The sequence below is a fragment of the Martes martes genome (genome assembly GCF_963455335.1).
Source record: "Martes martes genome assembly, chromosome: 2".
NCBI classification, from domain to species: domain Eukaryota; kingdom Metazoa; phylum Chordata; class Mammalia; order Carnivora; family Mustelidae; genus Martes; species Martes martes.
In genome coordinates, this window is record NC_137889.1 from 39,778,087 (window position 1) to 39,800,047 (window position 21,961).

The window sequence follows — 21,961 nt, forward strand, 5'->3', positions numbered from 1 at the left end:
GATAGATCACTTAGAGAATCATTAAGGGAACAGTGGATTTCAACAATAGTATAGGCCTGATGGGCCTAGGAGATGTATACATTCTGACATATACATTCCATCTAACAGTAGTAGAATACATGTTATTTTAAAGCACACATTGTTCATTACCTAGGATAAATCATGTTAGGCTACAAAACAAGTCTCAAGAAACAGAATATGAGAAAAATTATGTCAAGTACCTTTTCTGACCACAAAGGTTAGAAAATGAAAATAGAAATCAATAACAGGAGGAAAGCTGGAAAACTCACAAATATGTAGAAATAACCACTGGATCAAAGGAGAAATCAAAAGGGAAATGAAAAATTGTCTTGAGACAATTAAAAATGGAAACACAATGTACTAAAACTTATAGGATGCAGCATAAATGGTTTTAAAAGGAAACTATAGGTGGAAGCACATATGTCAAGAAAAAAGAAACATATCTCAAGCAACCTAACCGTATACCTCAAGGAACTAAAAGAAGAACAAACTAAGCCCAATATTAGCAAAAGAAAGGAAATAATAAAGATAAGAGCAGAAATAAATGGAATAGAAGATAGAAAAGCAATAGAAAAGATTAACAAAACTGAGTGGGTTCTTTGAAATGATAGCAAAATTGATAAACTATCAGGTAGACTACACAAGAGTATTATTCCTAAATGAATAAAATTATAAATAAAAGAGGAGATGTTACAGTAGACACCACAGAAATAAAAAGAATGATGAGAAACTACTATTAACAGTTATATTCCAACCTATTGGACAACCTAGAATAAATGGATGAATTTCTAGAATTACAGAGTCCACCAAGGAAATAGAAAACCTGAACAGACCAATGATTAGTAAGGAGACTGATTCAGTATCAAAAGCTTCCTAACAAAGATAAGCCCAGCACCAGATGGTTTCACTGGTGAATTCAAACTTTTAAAGAAGGATTAATGCTAGTCCTTGTCAAACTCTTCCAAAAAATTCAAGAGGAGGAGGAAGCACTTCCAAACTCATTTACAAGAACAGCATTACCTTGATACAAAAGCCAGATAAGGTCAGTGTAAGAAAAGAATATTACAGGCCACTGATGAGGACATGCAGAATTTCTCCAAATACTAGCAAACCACGTTAAGAGCATGTTAGAAGGAACATACACTGTTATCAGGTGGGAATCATTCCTAGGAGGCAAGGATGTTTCATCATACACAGATCAATAAATTGATGTATTACATTCGTAAAATGAAAGATAAAAATTATATAATCATCTTAATATATATGGAAAAGACATTTAACAAAACTTAATATCCTTTCATGATAAAAACTCTTAATACATTGGGTATGGAAGCATGTATGCCTCAGCAAAGGCCATACCACTGCTAACAGCATACTACATGGTGAAATGGTGAAAATTTTTCCTTTAAGAATGAGGCAAGTGTTTCCATTCTCACTATGCCTTTTCAACTTAGTAATGCAAATCCTAGCCAAAGTAATCAAACAAGGAAAAGAAATTAAAAGAACCCAAATGGCAAAGAAAGAAGTAAAGTCATCTATTTGCAAATGATGTTCTTAAATGTAGAAGAATAAAGGCTAAAGACTCTACACACACAAAAGTTAGAACTAATAAAGGATATCAGTAAAGATTGAAGATAAAAAGTTAATATGCAAAAAAATCATTTGGGTTGGGTTTGCACTCATGAGAGATTATCTGAAAAAGAAAACAGTCCCAGTCACAATATTATCAAGAACAATGAAATACTTAGGAATAAAAGGAGGTGAAATATCTGTACACTGAAAACTAGAAGACATTGATGAAAGAAATTGAAGACACAAATACATGGAAAGATGTCCCATATTCATGATTGGAATAATTAATGTTGTCAAGATGTCCATAGTACCCAGAGTCATCTATAGATCCAATGCAATCCCTACTTAAATTTCAATGGAATTTTTACAGAAAAGGAAGAATAACCCTAAAATTTGTATGGTACCACAAAAACCCCAAGGAGCCAAAGCAATTTTGAGAAAGAGGAATAAAGCCAGATATATGAAATTTCTGGATTTCAAGCTACATTATAAGGTTACAGTAATTAAAACATGATACTGGCATAAAAATAGAAACATAAACCAATGGAACAGAATTCAGACCCCAGAAATGAACTCACATATATACAATCACATATATATAATCACTATATGTATATATAGAATATATTCAATATATTCAATATATATATTCAACTTATATAAGTTGATTGTGTGTGTGTGTATATGAATATATATATGCCAATGGAACAGAATTGTATAATATAATTATATAATATAATTATATATATTGATGTATATATATATACCAATGGAACAGAATTAAATAAGTTGATATGTGTGTGTGTGTGTGTCTGTGTGTGTGTGTATACACACCAATGGAACAGAATTCAGACCCCAGAAATGAACTCACATATATACAATCACCATATATATGTGTATATATACACATACATGTATATATATATTCAACTTATACATATGTGATATGTGTGTGTATATAATTTTTTTAGACAACGTGAGCAGGTGTAGGGGAGAGGTAAGGGGAGGGGGTGAGAATCTTAAGCAGACTTCACACTGTGCGCAGAGCCTGACATGAGGCTTAATCTTGCAACCCTGAGATCATGACTTGAGCTGAAGTCAGGCATTGGACACTTAACTAACTGAGCCACCCAGATGCCCCACAATCAACTAATATTTGACAGGGGAGCCAAGAATACTCTATGGGGTATTGATTGTCTCTGCAATAAATGGCATTGGGAAAACTGGTTATGCTCATGTGAAAGAAAAAAACTGGACCTTTATCTTACACCACTCACAAAATTAACTCAGAGTGGATTAAAGAATTATATGTAAGGCCTAAAACCATAAAATCCTGGAAGGAAACATCAGAAAAAAGCTCATTGATACTGTTTTCGGAAATTATTTTTTTAATCTGACACCAAAGCAAAAGGAACAGAAATAAAAGTAGGTAAGTGGGACTACATCAGACTAAAAAGTTTGCACAGCAAAGGAAACCACCAACAAAATGAAAAGGCAGCCTATGAAATGAGAGGAAATATTTATATATCACATATCTGATAAGATATTAATACCCCGAAATATAAGGAACTCTTACAACTCAATAGCAAGAAAAAAAATTAAAATTGGGAAAGGAACTGAACTTTTCCAAGGAAGATCTGTACAGATTGTCAACAGGTACATGAAAAGATGCTCACCATCACCATCAGGAAATGCAAATCAAACCACAATCAGGTGTTACCTCACAGCTGTTAAAATGGCTATTATCAAAAAGACAAGAAGTTACAAGTGCTGGTGAAGACTTGTAGAAAAGGGAACCCTTGTGCATTGTTGGTAGGAATGTAAATTGGTTCCTCTTGTCACTTCTGTGTACCGTATTGAAGATTTTAACTAGCGTTATTAGACAAGGAAAAAAACATACCAGGATTAGAAAGGAATAAGTAAAATTATCTGCTTGCAGAAGACTTGATCTTGTATATGGAAAATCTTAAGAAATCTACAAAAATAACCTTAAAAATCTCAAAAACCAGTTCAGCAAGGCTACAGCATAAAAGTTGAATGTACAAAGATCAATTATATTTCTATATATCAGTAATGAATAATGCAAAAATGAAATTCATTTCATTTACAGTAGTATCAGAAATAATAAGATACTTAAGAATAAACTTGAAATAAGATTAATATATTGATGTTGAAAAGTATAAAACGTTGTTCAAAGAAATCAAGTGGAAAGTTATCCTATGGTCATCCCATGGGGATTGGAACACTTAAAGTGGCATATTCTCCAAAGTGATCTTAAGAGTCAGTACAATCACTGTCAAAATCCCAGATGTCCTTTTTTTTGGCTGGGAGGTGGTGGAGGTGGGGGGTGGTCAATCTTGAAATTCATGTAGAAATACCAAAAAAATCAAGAGCACAGAAATAACTTGGAGGACTTAACACTTTTTGATTGCAAAACTTACTGGAAAACATTGCTAAAAGAAAGAAGACACAAATAAGTGGAAAGACTTCCCATGTTCTTGGATTGGAAGACAATATTGTTAAGATGTCCATACCTCCCAAAGTGATCTGTAGATTCAGTACAGTTTGTATCAAAATCCCAATGGCATATTTTGCAGAAATAGAAAAAAAATCCTGAAATTCATATGGATTCTCAAGGTACTGTGGATAGCCCAAACAACTTTGGAAAAAAATAGAGGACCCACACTTCCTGATTCCAAAATATAGTGTAAGGCTACAATAATCATAAGAGTGTGTTACTGACATAGGCAAATAAATCACAGTGCAAAGATAGACCCTTGCATATTTGGTCTAATGATCTTCAACAAGGATGCCAGGACCACTCAATGGGAAAGGACAATCAGTCTTTTCAAATGGTGTTGGGAATAAAGGATATCCAAGGCAGGAAAATGAAGTTGGACCTTTATACCATATAAAAAATTAACTCAAAATGGTTTAACAATCTTAACATAAGACCTAAAACTATAGGACTCCTAGAAGAAAACGTGATGTTGGACCTAGCAACGATTTCTTGGCTTATGGTACCTAAAGCACAGGCAACAAAAGCAAAAACAGACAAACAGGGTTACATCAAACTTAACTCTTGTAAATGAAAGGACACAGTGGAGTTAAATGGCTGCCAATGAAATGGGAGAAAATATTTGCAAATTATATATAATAAGTATATGCTTCTCAGTAGTTACTTTAAATGCAGATTGACTGAATTCACCAATAGAAGACATGGTGTGGCTGAATGGGTAGGAAAACAAGAGTCATCTAGATGTTGCCTGTAGGTGACTCACTCCAGAAGTAAGGACACACACAGAAAGTGAGGGGATGGAAAAAGATATTCCATGGAAATGAATATGAAATGAAAGCCAGAGTAAGTATACTCTTATCAGACAGAGTAGACTTTTTAAAAGACTATAATATAAGTAGGTATAATTATGTCAAACAGAGTAGACTTTAAAAGATTGTAATAAAAATAGAGAAGGGCATTGCACTGTCTTAAAGGGGTCAATACAATAGGAAGATAAAACACTTAGAAATATATATGCCCTCAGCATAGGAGGACCAAGATTTATAAAGCAAATATTACAAGACTTGGAGAAACTGAAAGCAGTGCAATAACAGTAGTGTTTCATAAATGGACAGACCATTCAGACAAAAGATCAAGACGGAAACATCAGGCATAAATGACACATTAGACCAGATGGACTTGATAGCTATATATAGAACATTCCATCCAAAAGCAGCAGAATACACAAACTTCTCAAGTGCACACGGGACATTCTTCAAGAATAGATCACATGTTAAGTCACAAAACAAGTCTCATTAAATGCAAGAAAACTGAAACTATATCAAACATTTTTTGCAATCATAATGATGGGAAACTAGAAATCAATTACAAGAAGAAAATGAGGAAAAAACTCAACAAAACTTGGAGATTAAACAGTAAGTACTGAACAACCAGGGGTCATTAAATGAATCAAACAGAGAAAGGAAAAAAAATACCTAGAGATACATAAAGAGAAATATGACATATCAAAATTTATGGAATGCAGCAGTCCCAAATCTATGACATATAAAAAAATGGTTCTAAGAAGGAAGTTCATAGCAATATAGACCTACCTCAAGAAACAAGAAAAACCTCAAATAAACAATCTATACCTCAGAGAACTAGAGAAAGAAGAGCAAAGCCCAACATTAGTAGAAAGAAGAAAACAATAAAGATCAGAGAGGAAATAAATAGAGACTAAAAAAAAAAAAAATAGACTAAATAAATAGACTAAAAAAACAATCAGTGAAACTAAACTCGTTCTTTGAATGTAAACAAAATCAATCAACTATTAAGCTTGACTAACCAAGAAAAAAAGATAGAGTACACAAACAAAATAAGAAATGAAAGGGAAGTTACAACTGATACCACAGAAATACAAAAGATCATAATGAACAATTATATGCCAACAAGGTGGACAACCTAGAAGAAATGGATACATTTCTATAATCAGGGGTTTCTGGGTGACTCAGTCAGTTAAGTGGCTGCCTTCAGTTGAGGTCATGATCCGAGTCCTGGGATCAGTCTCCCTGCTCAGCGGAGAGCCTCTTTGTTGAGCAGGGAGCCTGCTTCTCTCTTTCCCTCTGCCTGCTGCTGTGTCTACTTGTGCTCTCTCTGTCAAATAAATAAAAATCTTTAAAAAAAATTTCTAAAATCTTCCAAGACTGAATATGAAGAAATATAAATTTTAATAGACTTTGGTAGGGAGATTAAAACAGTAATCAGAAATCTCTCAACAAATAAAAGTTCAGGATCAGATGGCTTCTTTGGCAAATTCCATCAAACATCCAAAGAAGATTTAATATTCTTCTCAAATTCTTCCAAAAAATTGAAGAGGAGGGAACTTTTTCCAACACATTGTACAAATCCAGCAGTATCCTAATACCAAACCCAGAAAGGGAAACCACAAACAAAGGAAAATTTTAGGCCAGTATCCTTGATGAACATAGTAGCAGAAATCCTCAAGAAAGTATTAGTAAACTGACCCAGTAATATGTTAAAAAGATCATACATCCTGATCAAGTGGCATTTATTTTAGAGATGCAAGGGTGGTTCAACATCTGTAAATCAATGTGATCTATTTTTTTAAATTTTATTTTTTTTTCAGTGTCCCAAGATTTATTGTTTATGCACCACACCCAATGCTCCATGCAATATGTGCCCTCCTTAATAAACCCACCACCAGGCTTACCCAGCACCCCCCCACCCCAAAACCCTCAGTTTGTTTCTCAGAGTCCACAGTGTCTTATGGTTTGTTTTCCCCTCCGATTTTGTCCAACTTACTTCTCTACAGCTCCCAATGTCCTCTGTATTATTCCTTATGCTCCACAAGTAAGTGAAACCATATGATAATTGACTCTCTCTGCTTGACTTATTTCACTCAGCATAATCTCCTCCAGTCTTGTCAATGTTGATACAAAAGTTGGGTATTCATCCTTTCTCATGGAGGCATAATATTCTTCAGTGTGATCTATTAACAAAATGTATGATAAAAATCACATGACATCTCAGTAGACACAGAAAAAGCATTTGATAAAATGTAACATTTATTTATGAGAAAAGCTCAACAAAGTGGATATAGAGGGAACATACTAATGGCCATATAGCACAATCCTAGAGCTAGCATCATACTCAACAGTAAGGTGCTGAAAGCTTTTCCTCTAAGAAAAAGACAGGATTGCCCACTCCTACCGCTTCAAGTCAATGTAGTATTAGAAGTCCTAGGTACAGCAGTTAGACAAGAAAAAGAAATAAAAGACATCCAAATCAGAAAGGCAGAAGCAGAACTGTTTCCATAGATGACATGGTACTACATATAGAAAACCCTGAAAAATCCACCAAAGTCTTATCAGTTGGAACTGATAAATGAATTCAATAAAGTTGTAGGACACAAAATCAATATACAGATAGACATGGCATTTCTATATGCTAAAAACATCAGAAAGATAAATTAAGAAAACAATCCCGTTTATAATTGCAAAGAATCCTGTTTGTAATTGCAAACAATCACAAAGAATAATATACCCAGGAATGAATTTAACTACAAGGGTGAAAGACCTATATATACTCTGAAAACTATAAGACACTGCTAAAATTGAAGATGACACAAATAAATGGAAAGATAGTCCATGCTCGGGGATTGAAAGAATTACTATTGTTAAAATGTCCATACTACTCAAAATAACCTACAGGTTCAATTCAATACCCATCAAAATCCTAATGGCATACTTCACAGAACTAGAGCAAATAATTGTAAAATTTGTATGAACTGCAGAAGTTTCTCAAGAGCCAAAGTGATCCTGAGAAAGAGCAAAGTTGGAGGTATCATGCTGACTTCAAACCATAATACAAAGCTGTAATAATCACAATTACGTTATCAGTATAAAAATAGACACACAGATCAGTGGAATGAAAGAGCCCCAAAATAAATTCACATATATATGGACAATTAAACTACACAGGAGGAACCAAGAACATACAATGAAGAAAGGAGAGTCTCTTCAATAAAGAGTGCTGGGAAAACTGGACAGCCCATTCAAGATAACAAAACTATACCCACTGTCTTATACCATACACAAAAATTAAGTCAAAGTGGATTAAAGACGTGAATGTAAGACCTGAAACCATGAAATTCCTAGAAGAAAATATAGACAGGAAACTCCTGGATGTCAGTCCTAATGATGTCTTTTTAGACCCAACTCCCAAGATGAGAAACAAAAGCAAAAATAAACAAAAATGAGACTATCTGAAACTAAAAAGCTTCTGGAAAGGAAAACCATCATCAAAACATAAAGGCAACCTACTGAATGCAAGAATATACTTGGCAAACCATATATCTGATAAGGGGTTAAAATATATATATGAATATAGATCTATCTATATATCTATATATCTCCTATAACTCAGCAAAATTCAAAAAACCTCATTAAAAAATGGATAGAGGATCTGAATAGACATTATACCAGAGAAGACATACAGATGGCAAAAGGCACATGAGAAGATGCTTAGCATCACTAATTATTAGGGAGATGTAAAAGTTCTGAAAGTCTGTTTTACAACCATGTGAATATACTTAACATTGCTGAACTGTACACTTAAATATGGTTAAGAGGGTAAATTTTTTGCTATGTATTTTTTTGCCACAATAAATACAAAGGCAAAAACAACTTTTAGTATAAAGCTACAAGAATAAAGAGAGTCTTACACTGGCATCCAGTCACATGTCTAGGTCAATACAATAGAATTGAGAATTTGAAGTAAACCCTTACATTTATGGTCAGTTGATTTTCAACAGGGATCCCAAGATTATTCAGTGGGAGAAAGAATAGCCTTTTCAACAAATGGTGCTGGGATAGACACATGGAAAAGAATTAACTTGGATTTGTTTTTCCTGTCCTGTACAAAAATTATTGCAATATGGACCAAATATCTAAATGTGAGAGCTAACAGTGTATCATTTTTAGGAAACATAGGAACAAATCTTTCTGACCTTGGATTAGGCAATAATTTGTTAACTTGACAGTAAAAACACAGGCAGCATATATGGAAAGTTAGAAAACAAATGAACAAATGAAACAAAACAAACTCATAAATATGGAAAACAAAGTAGTAGTTAACAGCGTGTAAGGGAATTGGGGAGTAGGTGAAATGGATAAAGGAGGTCATCTGTATGGGGACGGATGGTAACTGGACTTGTGGTGGTGGTCATTTGGTAGTGTATGCAGATGTCAAGTTACAAAGCTGTGCACTTGAAATATATATTTATATTATATATATATGAGAAACATGTATACACACATACATTTATACATATATATGTACATATATATATATACACATACATACAAGAAAGTACTCTATGATTCCACGTATATAAAATATCAAAAGCAGTCAAATTCAGAGAAACAGAAAGAAAGTAGAATGATTGTTACCAGAGTCTCAGGGGAATTGTTTTTTAATGGGTATAGAGTTAAAGCATTTCCAGGAAAAAAAAAAAAAATGGATTTCATCAAGATCGAAACTTTCTGTGCTCCAGACAACACCATCAAGAAAAGATAACCCGCAGAATAGGAGAAAACATTTTCAAAGTATATATCTGATAAGGAGTCAAAACTCCTTATATATCCAGAGTATATAAATATCTCCTACAACTTAACAATAAAAGACAAATGACTCAATAAGGGCAAAGGATTTGAGTAGGCATTTCTTCCAAGAATATATACAAATAGCCAATATGTGCATTTTTGAAAGGGTGCTGAACATCATTAGTCATTAGGGAATTGCAAATCAGAGCCACAAGATGGCAATTCATATCTACTAGAAATGGCTGAAATGAAAAAGACAGATAAATGCTGGTAAGGATGTGGAGAAATTGAAACTCACACCTTTAGTGGGGATGTAAACTGGTGTGGTCTGTTTGGAAAAAATTCTGACAGTTCCTCAAATGATTAAACATAGAGTTACCGTATGACCTAGCAATCCCACTCCTGAGTTATATATATAGGAGGAATGAAAACATACGTCTACACAAAAACTTTACACAAATATTTACAGCAACATTATTCATAATAACCAAACTGTGGGAACAGTCCAAGAAGCCATCAACTTCTGAATGGAAAATTTGGCATATTCATACAATGGAGTGTTATTTTGCAATAAAATACTGATAGATGCTAAAATATGGATGTACTTTGAAAAGTATATGGTAGATGAAAGAAGCCAGTTTAAAAAGGCCACATTTTATATGATTACATTTATGTGAAATGTTCCTGCACAGGAAAATCCATACAAATAAGGGAATTAGTGGTTGCCAGGAGATGGGTATTGGGGGTGGGAGGAGAGATATGGAAACTGACTGCTAATGGATATGGGGTGTCTTTTGGAGTGATGAAAATGTTTTGAATTTAGGTAGTGGTAATGGCTGCAGAACTCTGTCAACATATTAAGAATTACTGAATTGTAGGAGCAGCTGGGTGGCTCAGTTGGATGAATGGTGGAGTCTTGACTTCAGCTCAGGTCACGAACTCAGGATGGTGAGAGCAAGCCCCCAGTTGGGTTCTGTGCTCAGCGCAGAGTCTGCTCATACCTCTCCCTGCCCCCTGCCCTTCCTCCTGCTCACCCTTGTCCTCTCTCAAGTAAATAAATAAATATATAAGAATTACTGTATTGTATAATTCGAAAGGGTGAATGTTATGTGCGTTATATTTCAATAAGGCTGGTATTTGTAAAAACTTATAGCGGATTTGTAAAAACTTATAGGATGGAGTGGACACTCCATCATATAAAAAAGTCAACTCTTTATTTCACTTTTTTCTCCTAGTAGTCATAATTGTTTAATTTTCAAGAGTTTTTTTTTTATGTAATATGTTTTTATACTTGGGAGTCTTTTGTTATTACTTGATACTTATTTATAACAAAATATCTCACGACTATAATACAACAAATGTTTAAATATAAATACAAATAAATACAAATAAATACAAATGTTTAAATATAAATCATTCTTCAAGAAATTTTTGTTTTGGACAATACAAAATTGATTAAAAAAGATAATGTTACAAATACTTGAATTCACCAGGTCACATGTTAAAGAAAATTTTGGTTTTTAACTAATAGTTAAATCATGTCCTTTTTTGATTTTGAGAATTGGAAACTGTCTGACTTGGAAAAGAATTTGTTATGTAGTCATTATTCATTCACTTTCTCAGGTCCTCAGAACATAACCAGAAAGACCTTGTCAAGTCATATGAAAATGACTATTGAATGTACTTGTTACTTTTTACCTTAAGATACCTTTTGTTTTTTAATTATTAGGTATTCAGTTAGCCAGCATTTAGTACATGTACCTTTTTTGATCTGATATACTTGGTAAGGATTGGAAAGGTTGAGGTAATTGTGTTTTTCAATTAATGTGAGACGGTATTTTTTTTATTAAAGTTCCTGTGCTTTAAATAAATTTTCATCAGAACTTAGGGCTGCAGATTTAACTTAAAATCATTGGTAAAGCCAGTTCCCATTGTTAAAACATTCATCCAGTCTTGCATGTAAAGTCTGACTATGCCCTCTTTGCTTATGGAAGAGGCAAGGTTTTTAACAAGTTATTTAGCACTTTCACCATAATTAATTAGATAGGGTGGGTTGGATGATTTGTTTCATGTTGTAAAGTAGAAGAGCAGTTGTGAGGGGGGAGTGGGAAGTGATTACTTATTTTTTTTTAATTAACACATAATGTACTATTAGCCCCAGGGGTATAGGTCTGTGAATCACCAGGTTTACACACTTCACAGCACTCACCATAGCACATACCCTCCCCAATGTCCACAACCCCACCACCCTCTCCTTTCCCCCCTCCCCGCTGGCAACCCTCAGTTTGTTTTGTGAGATTACAAGTCTCTTATGGTTTGTCTCCTTCCCGAGCCCATCTTGTTTCATTTATTCTTTTCCTACCCCCCAAACCCCCCACGTTGCCTCTCAACTTCCTCATATCAGGGAGATCACATGATAATTGTCTTTCTCCAATTATTTCACTAAGCATAATACCCTCTAGTTCCATCCACGTCGTCGCAAATGGTAAAATTTCATTTCTTTTGATGGCTGCATAGTATTCCATTGTATTGTGTGTATATATATATATATATATATATATATATATATATATATATATCACATCTTCTTTATCCATTCATCTGTTGATGGACATCTAGGTTCTTTCCATAGTTTGGCTATTGTGGACATTGCTGCTATAAACATTTGGGTGCATGTGCCCCTTCAGATCACTACATTTGTATCTTTAGGGTAAATACCCAGTAGTGCGATTGCTGGGCCATAGGGTAGCTCTATTTTCAACCTTTTGAGGAACCTCCATGCTGTTTTCCAGAGTGGCTGCACCGGCTTGCATTCCCTCCAGTAGTGTAGGAGGGTTCCCCTTTCTCTGAATCCTCGCCAGCATCTGTCATTTCCTGACTTGTTAATTTTAGCCGTTCTGACTGGTTTGAGGTGGTATCTCATTGTGGTTTTTATTTGTAGAGAAGTGATTACTTTTAAGACACATAGGTGTATATGTTCCCAGGCAGATCTGTATTTTTGAAGTTAAGGTTTTGTATACATACTCTCTTAAAACTATCCATGGCTTTCCAACCCTTTTAAAGTCTTAATATTTTTCCTCAACTTGAGGACTAATGTTCTAGCCCACTCTTGTTCTTTTCTGAAAAATAGCCTCACAGAACATACATATTCTGTACAAGGATATTAATATGTTGGTACACTTCATGTTCACTTGAACCACATATTCCCAGAGATCCCATACTGATGTGTATGTGTTCCATATCCCTCTTCTACACTCATGACAGATTTCTGCTGGTGTCCAGATTGAGCCTCTGAATCCTTCTGAATCCTGGCAGCTCTTACTAGTTGACTGAAACTGGCCTAGGAGTTTTTTTAGTTTTCTAGGTCTAATATATTTGTATCTTCTCTCTTTTTGTTAGTTTAGATTTTCTATTTTTTTTTCATTTTATTAATGTGATTTTTTGTTTGTTTGTTTGTTAAACTTACTCTTAAATCTTAAACTTTTCCTTAAACTCAAATGTGTTAGGAGACAATTTTCCTTGGGTCTCTTGCATTTCTGTACACTTTGTGAACAGAAATTTTGTTCTGGTGTAATTTTTCAAAACTGTTTCTATACTGAGCAGCTTTGGAAAATATAGTAACTTCAGAGCAGTGGATAGATTTGCTTATAGCCTTGCATGAGAAGACTTGGTTTCTTCCTTTAGAGCAAGAGCAGTAGGCATGCTTACTGTCCATTACAAATATTCAGATTCCCAGATCTCGTGGCAGGGCTCCTTTCCTGTATCACAGCCCACTGCTTGTGCATATCAGCTGGCCCTGTTCAGGTTCTGTGAGAACTGGGACCCGGGAAACTGGAGCAAGAAAATGCTGATATTTTGGCTGCTCCTATTATAAAAAAATTAACTGAGCCTCCAACTCAGGAATAATACTTCATCTGCCAACATGTGAGATTGTGGTAGACTAGTTTGTTAGCTTGAAAGTGGGCTAAAATCTCAGATCCTTCACAGCTCTTGACAATATGTAGGAAATAAAAATAAACAAGTAAATAAAGAGCTATCAGAGGTCAGCTCAGAAATGTCATTTTATCCATGTTTTTATTAAAAGCTACCTTACATGTATATAAATGTAGCATAGATTTCTCATGTTTTCTTAGGTTAAAAAAAAGGTTTGGCATAATTTTGTTATTTATATTTAATGGCTATTTGAAAGCATAATAAGCCGTCTGTTTCTCATGTGTATAAGTTTTTATTATATGTATGTGTGGATATATGCACATATAGGGGCATGTGTATTCATGTTTTGAAAAGCAAAATCAGTCTTGCTTTGCTTAATCACAGTTTTAAGAATTCCATGTATATATGCCATTATGATGTATTATTTGCCTCTATTCCAGAATATTGGAAAGAAGATGACCTGCCAAGAGTTCATTGCAAACCTCCAAGGTGTTAATGAGGGTGGTGATTTCTCCAAGGATCTACTAAAAGTAAGCATTGAAATAATTGGCTTTTAAAATATGTTTATTTTTATCTTTTCTGCTTATTTTTTAATCTGAAATAAATAGACCAAGGATCACTTAAGTATTTTGATTTTTGCTTTTGGTTTTGTTGGTGATATTTCTATTGGAACCCATCCTTGATGTGTCAGACTGCAAATACCCTTCAATGAATAAATGGTAAAAGTTCACATGGTAACCAATAATACTGAGACAGTAAGTAGTTTGGAATAATTGGTGATTCAAATAGTGGGCAGTTTTTGTTTTATTTGTGAGCATACTGTCAGAACTTGAGAAAGATCACAAAGGTATATTTACTATGGAAACAAAAAAGCATTTACATACTGTAATGGAAGCTGTATTCAGTCCCTAGTTGTAGAGCCATTTAGGTTGTCTCTGGAAATCTGAGTAATTGTAGAATGTTTGAATGATGTGTGGTTGGTTTCATTATTGGTAACAATCGGCATGTTTTTCTGTATCAGATTGTTTCCAAGGAGACAACAAAATAAGCTTTAGAATTCATAACTTTCTACAAGCAATATAAATGAGAAATGCATTTGTTTAAATAGAAAATAGTGATTGATAATGAATGTGAATATTTTAGCAGTTCAGGATAAGATATGTATGTTGACAATGTGATTTTTATAGAATTCTGTTAGATTCTAGCCTTCTTTTTAAAAACTTTGTACATATGTAGATTTCTTTGGCAATTCCTTTGAATTTGCTAAGGGCAACATGTATGAATCATGGTATGATCTGGAAAGGTACCAGTTGAGAATAAGTCCTTTATTATGTTTTATGTATCTTTTAAACCATATAAAATATATACAGTAGAGTCCTCGATTTTGAAAGACACACACACACACACACACACACACACACACATACATATATGTAGAAAGTGAGAAAAGGCATAAGAATATGATATTATGAGATTCTCTTACTGACTTTAATTGCAACTCAATGAAGAATTACCTTATGGAAAAAGCAAGAAGAAAAGGAGCTTCAGGTTACTATAGAAAGAAGGTATTTTTAAAAATTGTTTCCTTATAGGACAAATGCTGCCATGGCTGAAGCTACAATTCTTTTTTTTTTTTTAACTTAATTTAATTTTTTCAGTGTTCCAAGATTCACCCAATGCTCCATACAATATGTGCCCTCCTTAATACCACCACCAGGCTCACCCAGCCTCTCACCGCCACCCCCCTTCCAAAACCCTCAGTTTGTTTCTCAGAGTCCACAATCTCTCATGGTTTGTCTCTCCCTCCGATTTATCCCAATTCACTTTTCCTTTCCTTCTCCTAATGTCCTCCGTGTTATTCCTTATGCTCCACAAGTAAGTGAAACCATGATAATTGACTCTCTGTGCGTGACTTATTTCACTCAGCATAATCTCCTCCAGTCCTGTCCGCGTTGATACAAAAGTTGGGTATTCATCCTTTCTGGTGGAGGAGTAATAATACATTGGGTATATGAACCATATCTTCTTTATCCATTCGTTTGTTGAAAGGCATCTTGGCTCTTTCCACAGTTTGGTGATTGTGACCATTGCTTTAAGCTACAGTTCTGAATGGGAAATAAAATGTGTTGGATTGTGACATGATAAATATATTCTCTACATCCATTGAAGATGTACTGTAGACGTATGTTAACAAGTCTTTTCAGTTTAGTGGTATTAACATGGAAAATAATGCAGTCTTTCTAAGGGAAGGATTGGAGAAGCTTTTGTCAAGTTATGTCAGAAGTGGAAATTGGCAGGAAAAATTTTCGTAGTGAAGCTTTTAGATTTTATTGGTAGGCTTATGGTAACATGCATGACTGTGGATGAATTATTGGGCAGTTTTAAAGCATATTTGATGAGCTGTCTGAAACCAAATGTAGTTAACATAAGTCCAGTGGCTGTCGTTCACCTTGGATAAACATATGTTCTTTGGTTTACTCTGCCAAGAATTTTCTGGATGATTTGTTAAAGTTGTACCGTTGAGATCATGTTTTTAAACCTCAGGGGGGAAAATATTTATTATACTGTTTTATTTACTGTAGGAAGATGACAGTGAAATGACACTGAAAGTGACAGTGGCATTTAGCATGGAAATTGTCAAGTAAAATACTGATTCCCTTTCATAGAAAAAAGCCCAGCCACTCACCCACCAAAGGTGGAGTTTCCCATTTCAGCAAGAATCTGGATTTTACTGCACATTTCATCAAGAAAAGGTTTTTTTCAAACCATTTTTGTTTCATTTCTCTTTTCCATGTGGCTGTTCTTTTTCCCTTCCGTGCCCTCCTGCTCTTCCTTCCTTCCTCCTTTCCCTCACTTACTTCCTCTGTTTCTATTCATCTGTGTTTTTTTCTTTCCTCTTGTTCTCTTTTTTTTTTTTTTTTTACTTTTATTTTATCTTATTTCTTTTCAGTTTTGTCTCTTCTTTCCCCTCTTTCTTCACTCCTTCTCAAACACTCTCCCTCATTTTCTTTCTCAATGGCTATCTCTTGATTCCTGGGTAGAATGTTAATTTGAACTTTCATGGACAATGATTATACACATGTCACACAGAAAGACAAACACAAAACATTTGGTACTATGTTACAGGTTCTGAGTCACCTAGCCCCTTTTCTGTCCTCTTCTGTCCTCTCTCCAACTTGAAAATTGCAGGTATTGACAACATTCAGTTTAATTTATTCAGTAAGATGCCTAGAGTTACATGGATTGAGTTGAGGCTTTCATTGCTACATATTAATCTGATTACTTTTAGATTTCTTTGGTTCAAAAATAGCATTTCATCCATGTCTGTTCAGCTTGCTTTGGACCAGCAGTAACATTTCATCTTATGTCTGTTATTCAGTGTGGCTAGGTAGTAGGGAATATTTATTGATGGCCTATTGTGTGTTCACTGGGTATTGTGGACTTGGAGAACATACTAGAAATAAATGGGCCCCTGTCCTCACAGACTACTGAGAAAGATGGGTGGTTCTTTTCCCCTTAAAGTAAACAATTGTTCCATATTGAAATTAAAATATAAACTGATTCTCCTTGTTCTCAACAGAAATGGTTATCAAAAAGATAAACCTTAATGTATTTAAATATATGAAAAGTGAGAAATTTATTTCAAGCCTTTAATTCAGAGACTTCAATTAATACTTTGCTTTAATTTTGCCCTAGACTACATGAAAGGGATAGGTAATTGAGCCCTTTTTTATAATTTACAGTTCCACTTCAGTGTCCCTTTTGACCTGATGACCTAACAGAGAAATGAGTGCTTTGTGCAAATAAGCATGTTTTCCCACAAGCTGCTTTGAGTTTTAATTCTAGATACCTATAGTGTAAAGCATAGTTAGTTGGATAACAAATGACAACCAGTGATAGAAGATTATTTAGGTTCTTTAACGTTGAAGTCTGGCTGGGAGGATGTGATGTTTGAGAGAGGCCTTTGAAGTATAGGTACCATTTTAGTAGTTGAGTTCCTTTGGTTTTTAGCTAGATGATTATTCTATTTCATTTCCCACCACCTTTCCCACCCATAAACATTAATGTTCTCTGTCATAAGTACCTTTCCCTATTATTTCACCAAATCAGTAGAGCAGTTCATTTAACAAAATACGACAGACTATCTGGCAAGTTCCGTAGCTGTATAGGGAATGCCCATCCCAAAACTTGGATGTGCATCCTTGAGGGAAAATGTGAGAAAGAAGAGGAAAGGGAGGTTCTTTTGATAAACTTAATAAGACATTTCTAAGATTCTGTAACAATGAAACTCTTAAGTACATGAATAGAGAGGGATGAGAATGTAAAACGTGGGCCAGCTCTGGCTTAGAGGCTGAACGTTCTGAGAGACACTATAGTGTGCTGATTATGATTATAGACGTGAGAGCTATACTGATTGGGTTCTAATCCCAGCTCTCCTCTCTTAGTAGCTGAGGGATTGTAAGTAAATTCACTGAAACTTTGTCTCTTGATTTCTGCATCTGTGAAATGGGAGATCTTATTAGTATCCACCTCATCAGTTTTATTAATTGAATGAGTTAACCTATAAAGCCTTTAGAGTCCTAGCATGTAATAAATGCAATATCTGTTAGCTGTTGTAACTTTTTTTTATTTTTAATATTATTTTATTCTTTACCTAGCTTGAAGTGGACTGCAAAGGGCCTCCATCCCTTCCTGCAGGGTTTGGGTCTAAAGTGTTTTATAAGTACTATGGCCAAGTGGGATTAGCTTTAAATCATAAGACCTCTATTGCCCATCCTTTTTTCAGCCTAACCATGCACATTCTCTTGCTCTTTTCAATGGACCATCTGTGATCTTGAACTTGTGCATTTCTTCCTTTTGTGGTAAGATTTTTAAACCTCATCATTTATGGCTTCCTTTTTTTCCAGAGACTGTTGATTCCAAAGAACAGGCATCATAATTTTCCACAAGAAGCATTTGTTCCATAAAGTCTGTGTTAACATCATGGGGGCACTTGAAAATTCATGAACCTTGGTTAGCCCTATGTTTTCTTTGCCTTTTTACCTTGTTAACAACAGGCCATTTCTCCTGGACCATATCCCTCTTGCCATGCTTTTATATCTTATATTTGGTTTGTATCTTTGAAACCGCATGATTGGAGGTCCTGAGCCTTCTTACCTAGGACCATTTGGAGAAAATATAAGAGAGCAGGTGGACATCTAGCAACCTTTCTTTTTTTCCCTTGGATTTTTAACCACTTCAAATAATTCACATCTCCATTAATATCCCAGGATTATTTGGGGATCTTCAGAGGCACAAGAACTAATTTGCTTCCTCGATGCTTCTTCAAGATTCCAGGACCAGTTTAAGTTTGGTCTTAAACTGCTCTGTAAATTTTATTTCTTCTGAGTTTCCTATGAATCTCTATTCTTGGTTTTAAAAGAAAAACCACAATTTTATCTTCAGTCCATTCTATGTTCTATTTCTAACCTGGGTTGTTGATAATCCTTCATTTCTCATTACGTATAGGGGGAATACACAGGAACTTTGGACGATGGCCACCAATAAAAATTTAAAAAAAAATTTAGAGGGGAAGTAGCCATTTCAAAATATATTTACATGAAAACAGGAAAGAAGCAATGGGAAATAAAGCAAAAGGAGCCAATGAAAAGTGTCACTGAAACATATAGGGTGGAAGGTTAGTTATTGGCTGCATAATAATTTCATTTTGGGGAGTTCCAGACTGAAGATTGTGACAATGAAACATGAAACACTGGTTGTTTTCTATCTCAGCATTCTTATTGCCACCTACCATTTGATACTCAAATAATATTCTTAATATTTTTTATCCTTGTCATAGTTAGGTCTTTAAGTTTCTTTTTTTTTTTGTTGAGCAGCAATTGAATTCAATAGGTGCCAGTGGGAATTAGAAAAAAATCTCTAAGAATTTTTATGTCATCTTAGTAAGAGAGAGGGTGGAAACAAAAAAACACCCAAGTCTTTCAAAATGATTCTCATGTAACTAAAAAACAAAACTGAATATAATTTGCAGAGTGTTTTGGAACCTATCTCCTTTTAAATTTGCTTAAATACACAGATAGCTTTAATAATAGCTCTAGTTATAAGGCAGTGTCACTGGAAATCATTAAAAAGCAAGGTAAATAAATCTTGCTTGGGCAAGTCAATAACATCCCATCCATTCAGGCTATTGCTTATGATTAGATGTTTGACTTTAAAATATTCTGAAATTTAATTTTTGGGTAGAAATTACTTGCACGTATCTCCTTTACTTGGGAATTTATTAACCTTGAAATTAACTTGCAGTCTCTTGAGGAAAGACCAAAAATTTTTACTGTCTCAGATGTTAGTGGTAAAGAGAGAGGTAGTTAATGGTGAAGAGAGAGAGAGAAAGAGAGAGAGAGAGAGAGAGAGTGAGTGTGTGTGTGTGTGTGTGTGTGTAGATTATGGGGTAGGGGGAAGTTACAGTTAAATTGGCAAAATGTAAATCAATATGCCTGGCTTAGTGGAATTCATATGCATTATTCTATTAATGGAATGGTAAATAACGTAGTGAATTAAATTGTTACATACTGCATTGGTCAGAATCCCAATAAAAGTTCTTATTCAGATGTGCTTGTTTTCCCTTAGCTTTCACAAAAGAATTTAGGGGAGGTTTTTTATAAGAAGTTTCTAAGAACATAAGGCTACCTGTATTCAATCCTTAACATATGTGTATGGCTGAAAGCATTATGTTGTATTCTAAATGCATTTTTCTCATTTGGCATTATTAGGGAAAAATAATTTGTGAAAATGATGGAGAATTTAGCCGGAAGGGTAATGTTTAAACAGATAGACTCTAAAAGTCAGCAAATAATAATAATAATAATAATAATATATGTTATTTCTTTTCAAGTTTTTGAATTCCAGTTAACATACAGTGTAACATTATTTGCAGGTGTAGAGTCTAGTGATTCATCACTTACAGGCAATAATACCCAGTGCTTATCACATAACCTGTGCTGAAGGCAGAGGCTTTAACCCACTGAGCCACCCAGGCACCCCTCTTTCCTGCTTTGTTGAATATTAGTTGCCCATACAGTTGTGCATCCCATTTCTGGGTTTTCTATTTTCCATTGGTCTATGTGTCTATTTTTATGCCAGGACCATACTGTCTTGATCACTGCAGCTTTGTAATATAACTTGAAGTCCGTATTTGTGATGCCTCCAGCTTTGCTTTTCTTTTTTGAGATTGCTTTGACTCTTTAGGCTGAAAAATACATTTTAAATAAAGATTAATGTATTTTATTGGATGAGGAAGAAACATGACTAGGAAATATAAAATACTGTGAAGGTTCATAACCATTAGGCTTTTCAGTCAATTACAGTTACACTTAAGGGTAAATAAAAATCAATCAGCAATCAGACTTAGAGATAGGCAATTTTTTTGTGATCTCAGTCACTGAAAAGGAACTGTTTCACACAGTGTGACATGAAGAGCTGTGAGGATTCTTCTTAAAAAGAGAGAGAGCAAAGCCAGCCCACTTCACTTCTAGAGTTTATCTAATTTGACCCTTTCAGCCAGGGAGAAGGTTGAAAATTTAACACTGAAAATTCCCTCCTTTTTTTATCGCAGAAGGCTAGCCTTAAGCAACATCCTACACTCCCTGCACATATCATTTTTGTTCTCTACTCTTTCATCTTTACTTCCAGTGTTATCACTGAGGACAAGTATAACTAGAGAAACCTGAATAAGATCAGGTTTTATTATGTCAGGTTGTGGTATTATACTATAGTTTTGCAGATGTTACCTTTGGAGGAAACTGGGTAAAAGATATAAGAAATCTATTATTTCTTACAACTACATGCAGATCTGTAATTATTTCATTAAAACTTTTAATGAAGAAAAGGCCCACTTAAAAAGGGGGGGTAGGCATTTTCTCCGTTCAGCCAGAGATTTAGGCATCATATATAAATTAATGAAGTTTTATTTCTTGTGGGTCCTTCTTTTAAATTACCAAATATCATGATCAACAGGTTAGGTATAAGTGTGTAGTAGCATTAAAAACAATGGTGTATTAAGAAAAAGGCAATAGGAATTGTTTTCAAGAGTTGAAAGCTGGAAAGTCGCATAAATCTATTTTTATGATTACTCTGGATACTGTGGAGATTTGTTTGGAAAGATGTGGGAGTAGAAATGGAAAAGATGGTAATGAAATGGTCTGTCCACAAGAGAAGGAATAGTGGTATGGATGTGGGTAGTGACAGTATTGAGAAAAATATTCACTCTTGAATTATTTTGAGTTTGTTATTAGAGTTTCTGTTGCTAAAGTCTTAC

At 34.5% G+C, this 21,961-nt stretch overlaps 1 protein-coding gene across 2 annotated transcripts in view; it reads left to right on the top strand.

The window, feature by feature from the left end:
• Positions 1-21,961, top strand: part of PSD3 (pleckstrin and Sec7 domain containing 3) — a 536,900-nt gene that overhangs the window by 225,434 nt on the left and 289,505 nt on the right. For both annotated transcript variants that reach the window (XM_080796195.1, XM_080796196.1), the window contains one exon: positions 14,088-14,177. In XM_080796195.1, the coding sequence (XP_080652321.1) occupies positions 14,088-14,177 (90 nt within the window). The remainder of the gene's footprint in view (positions 1-14,087; positions 14,178-21,961) is intronic.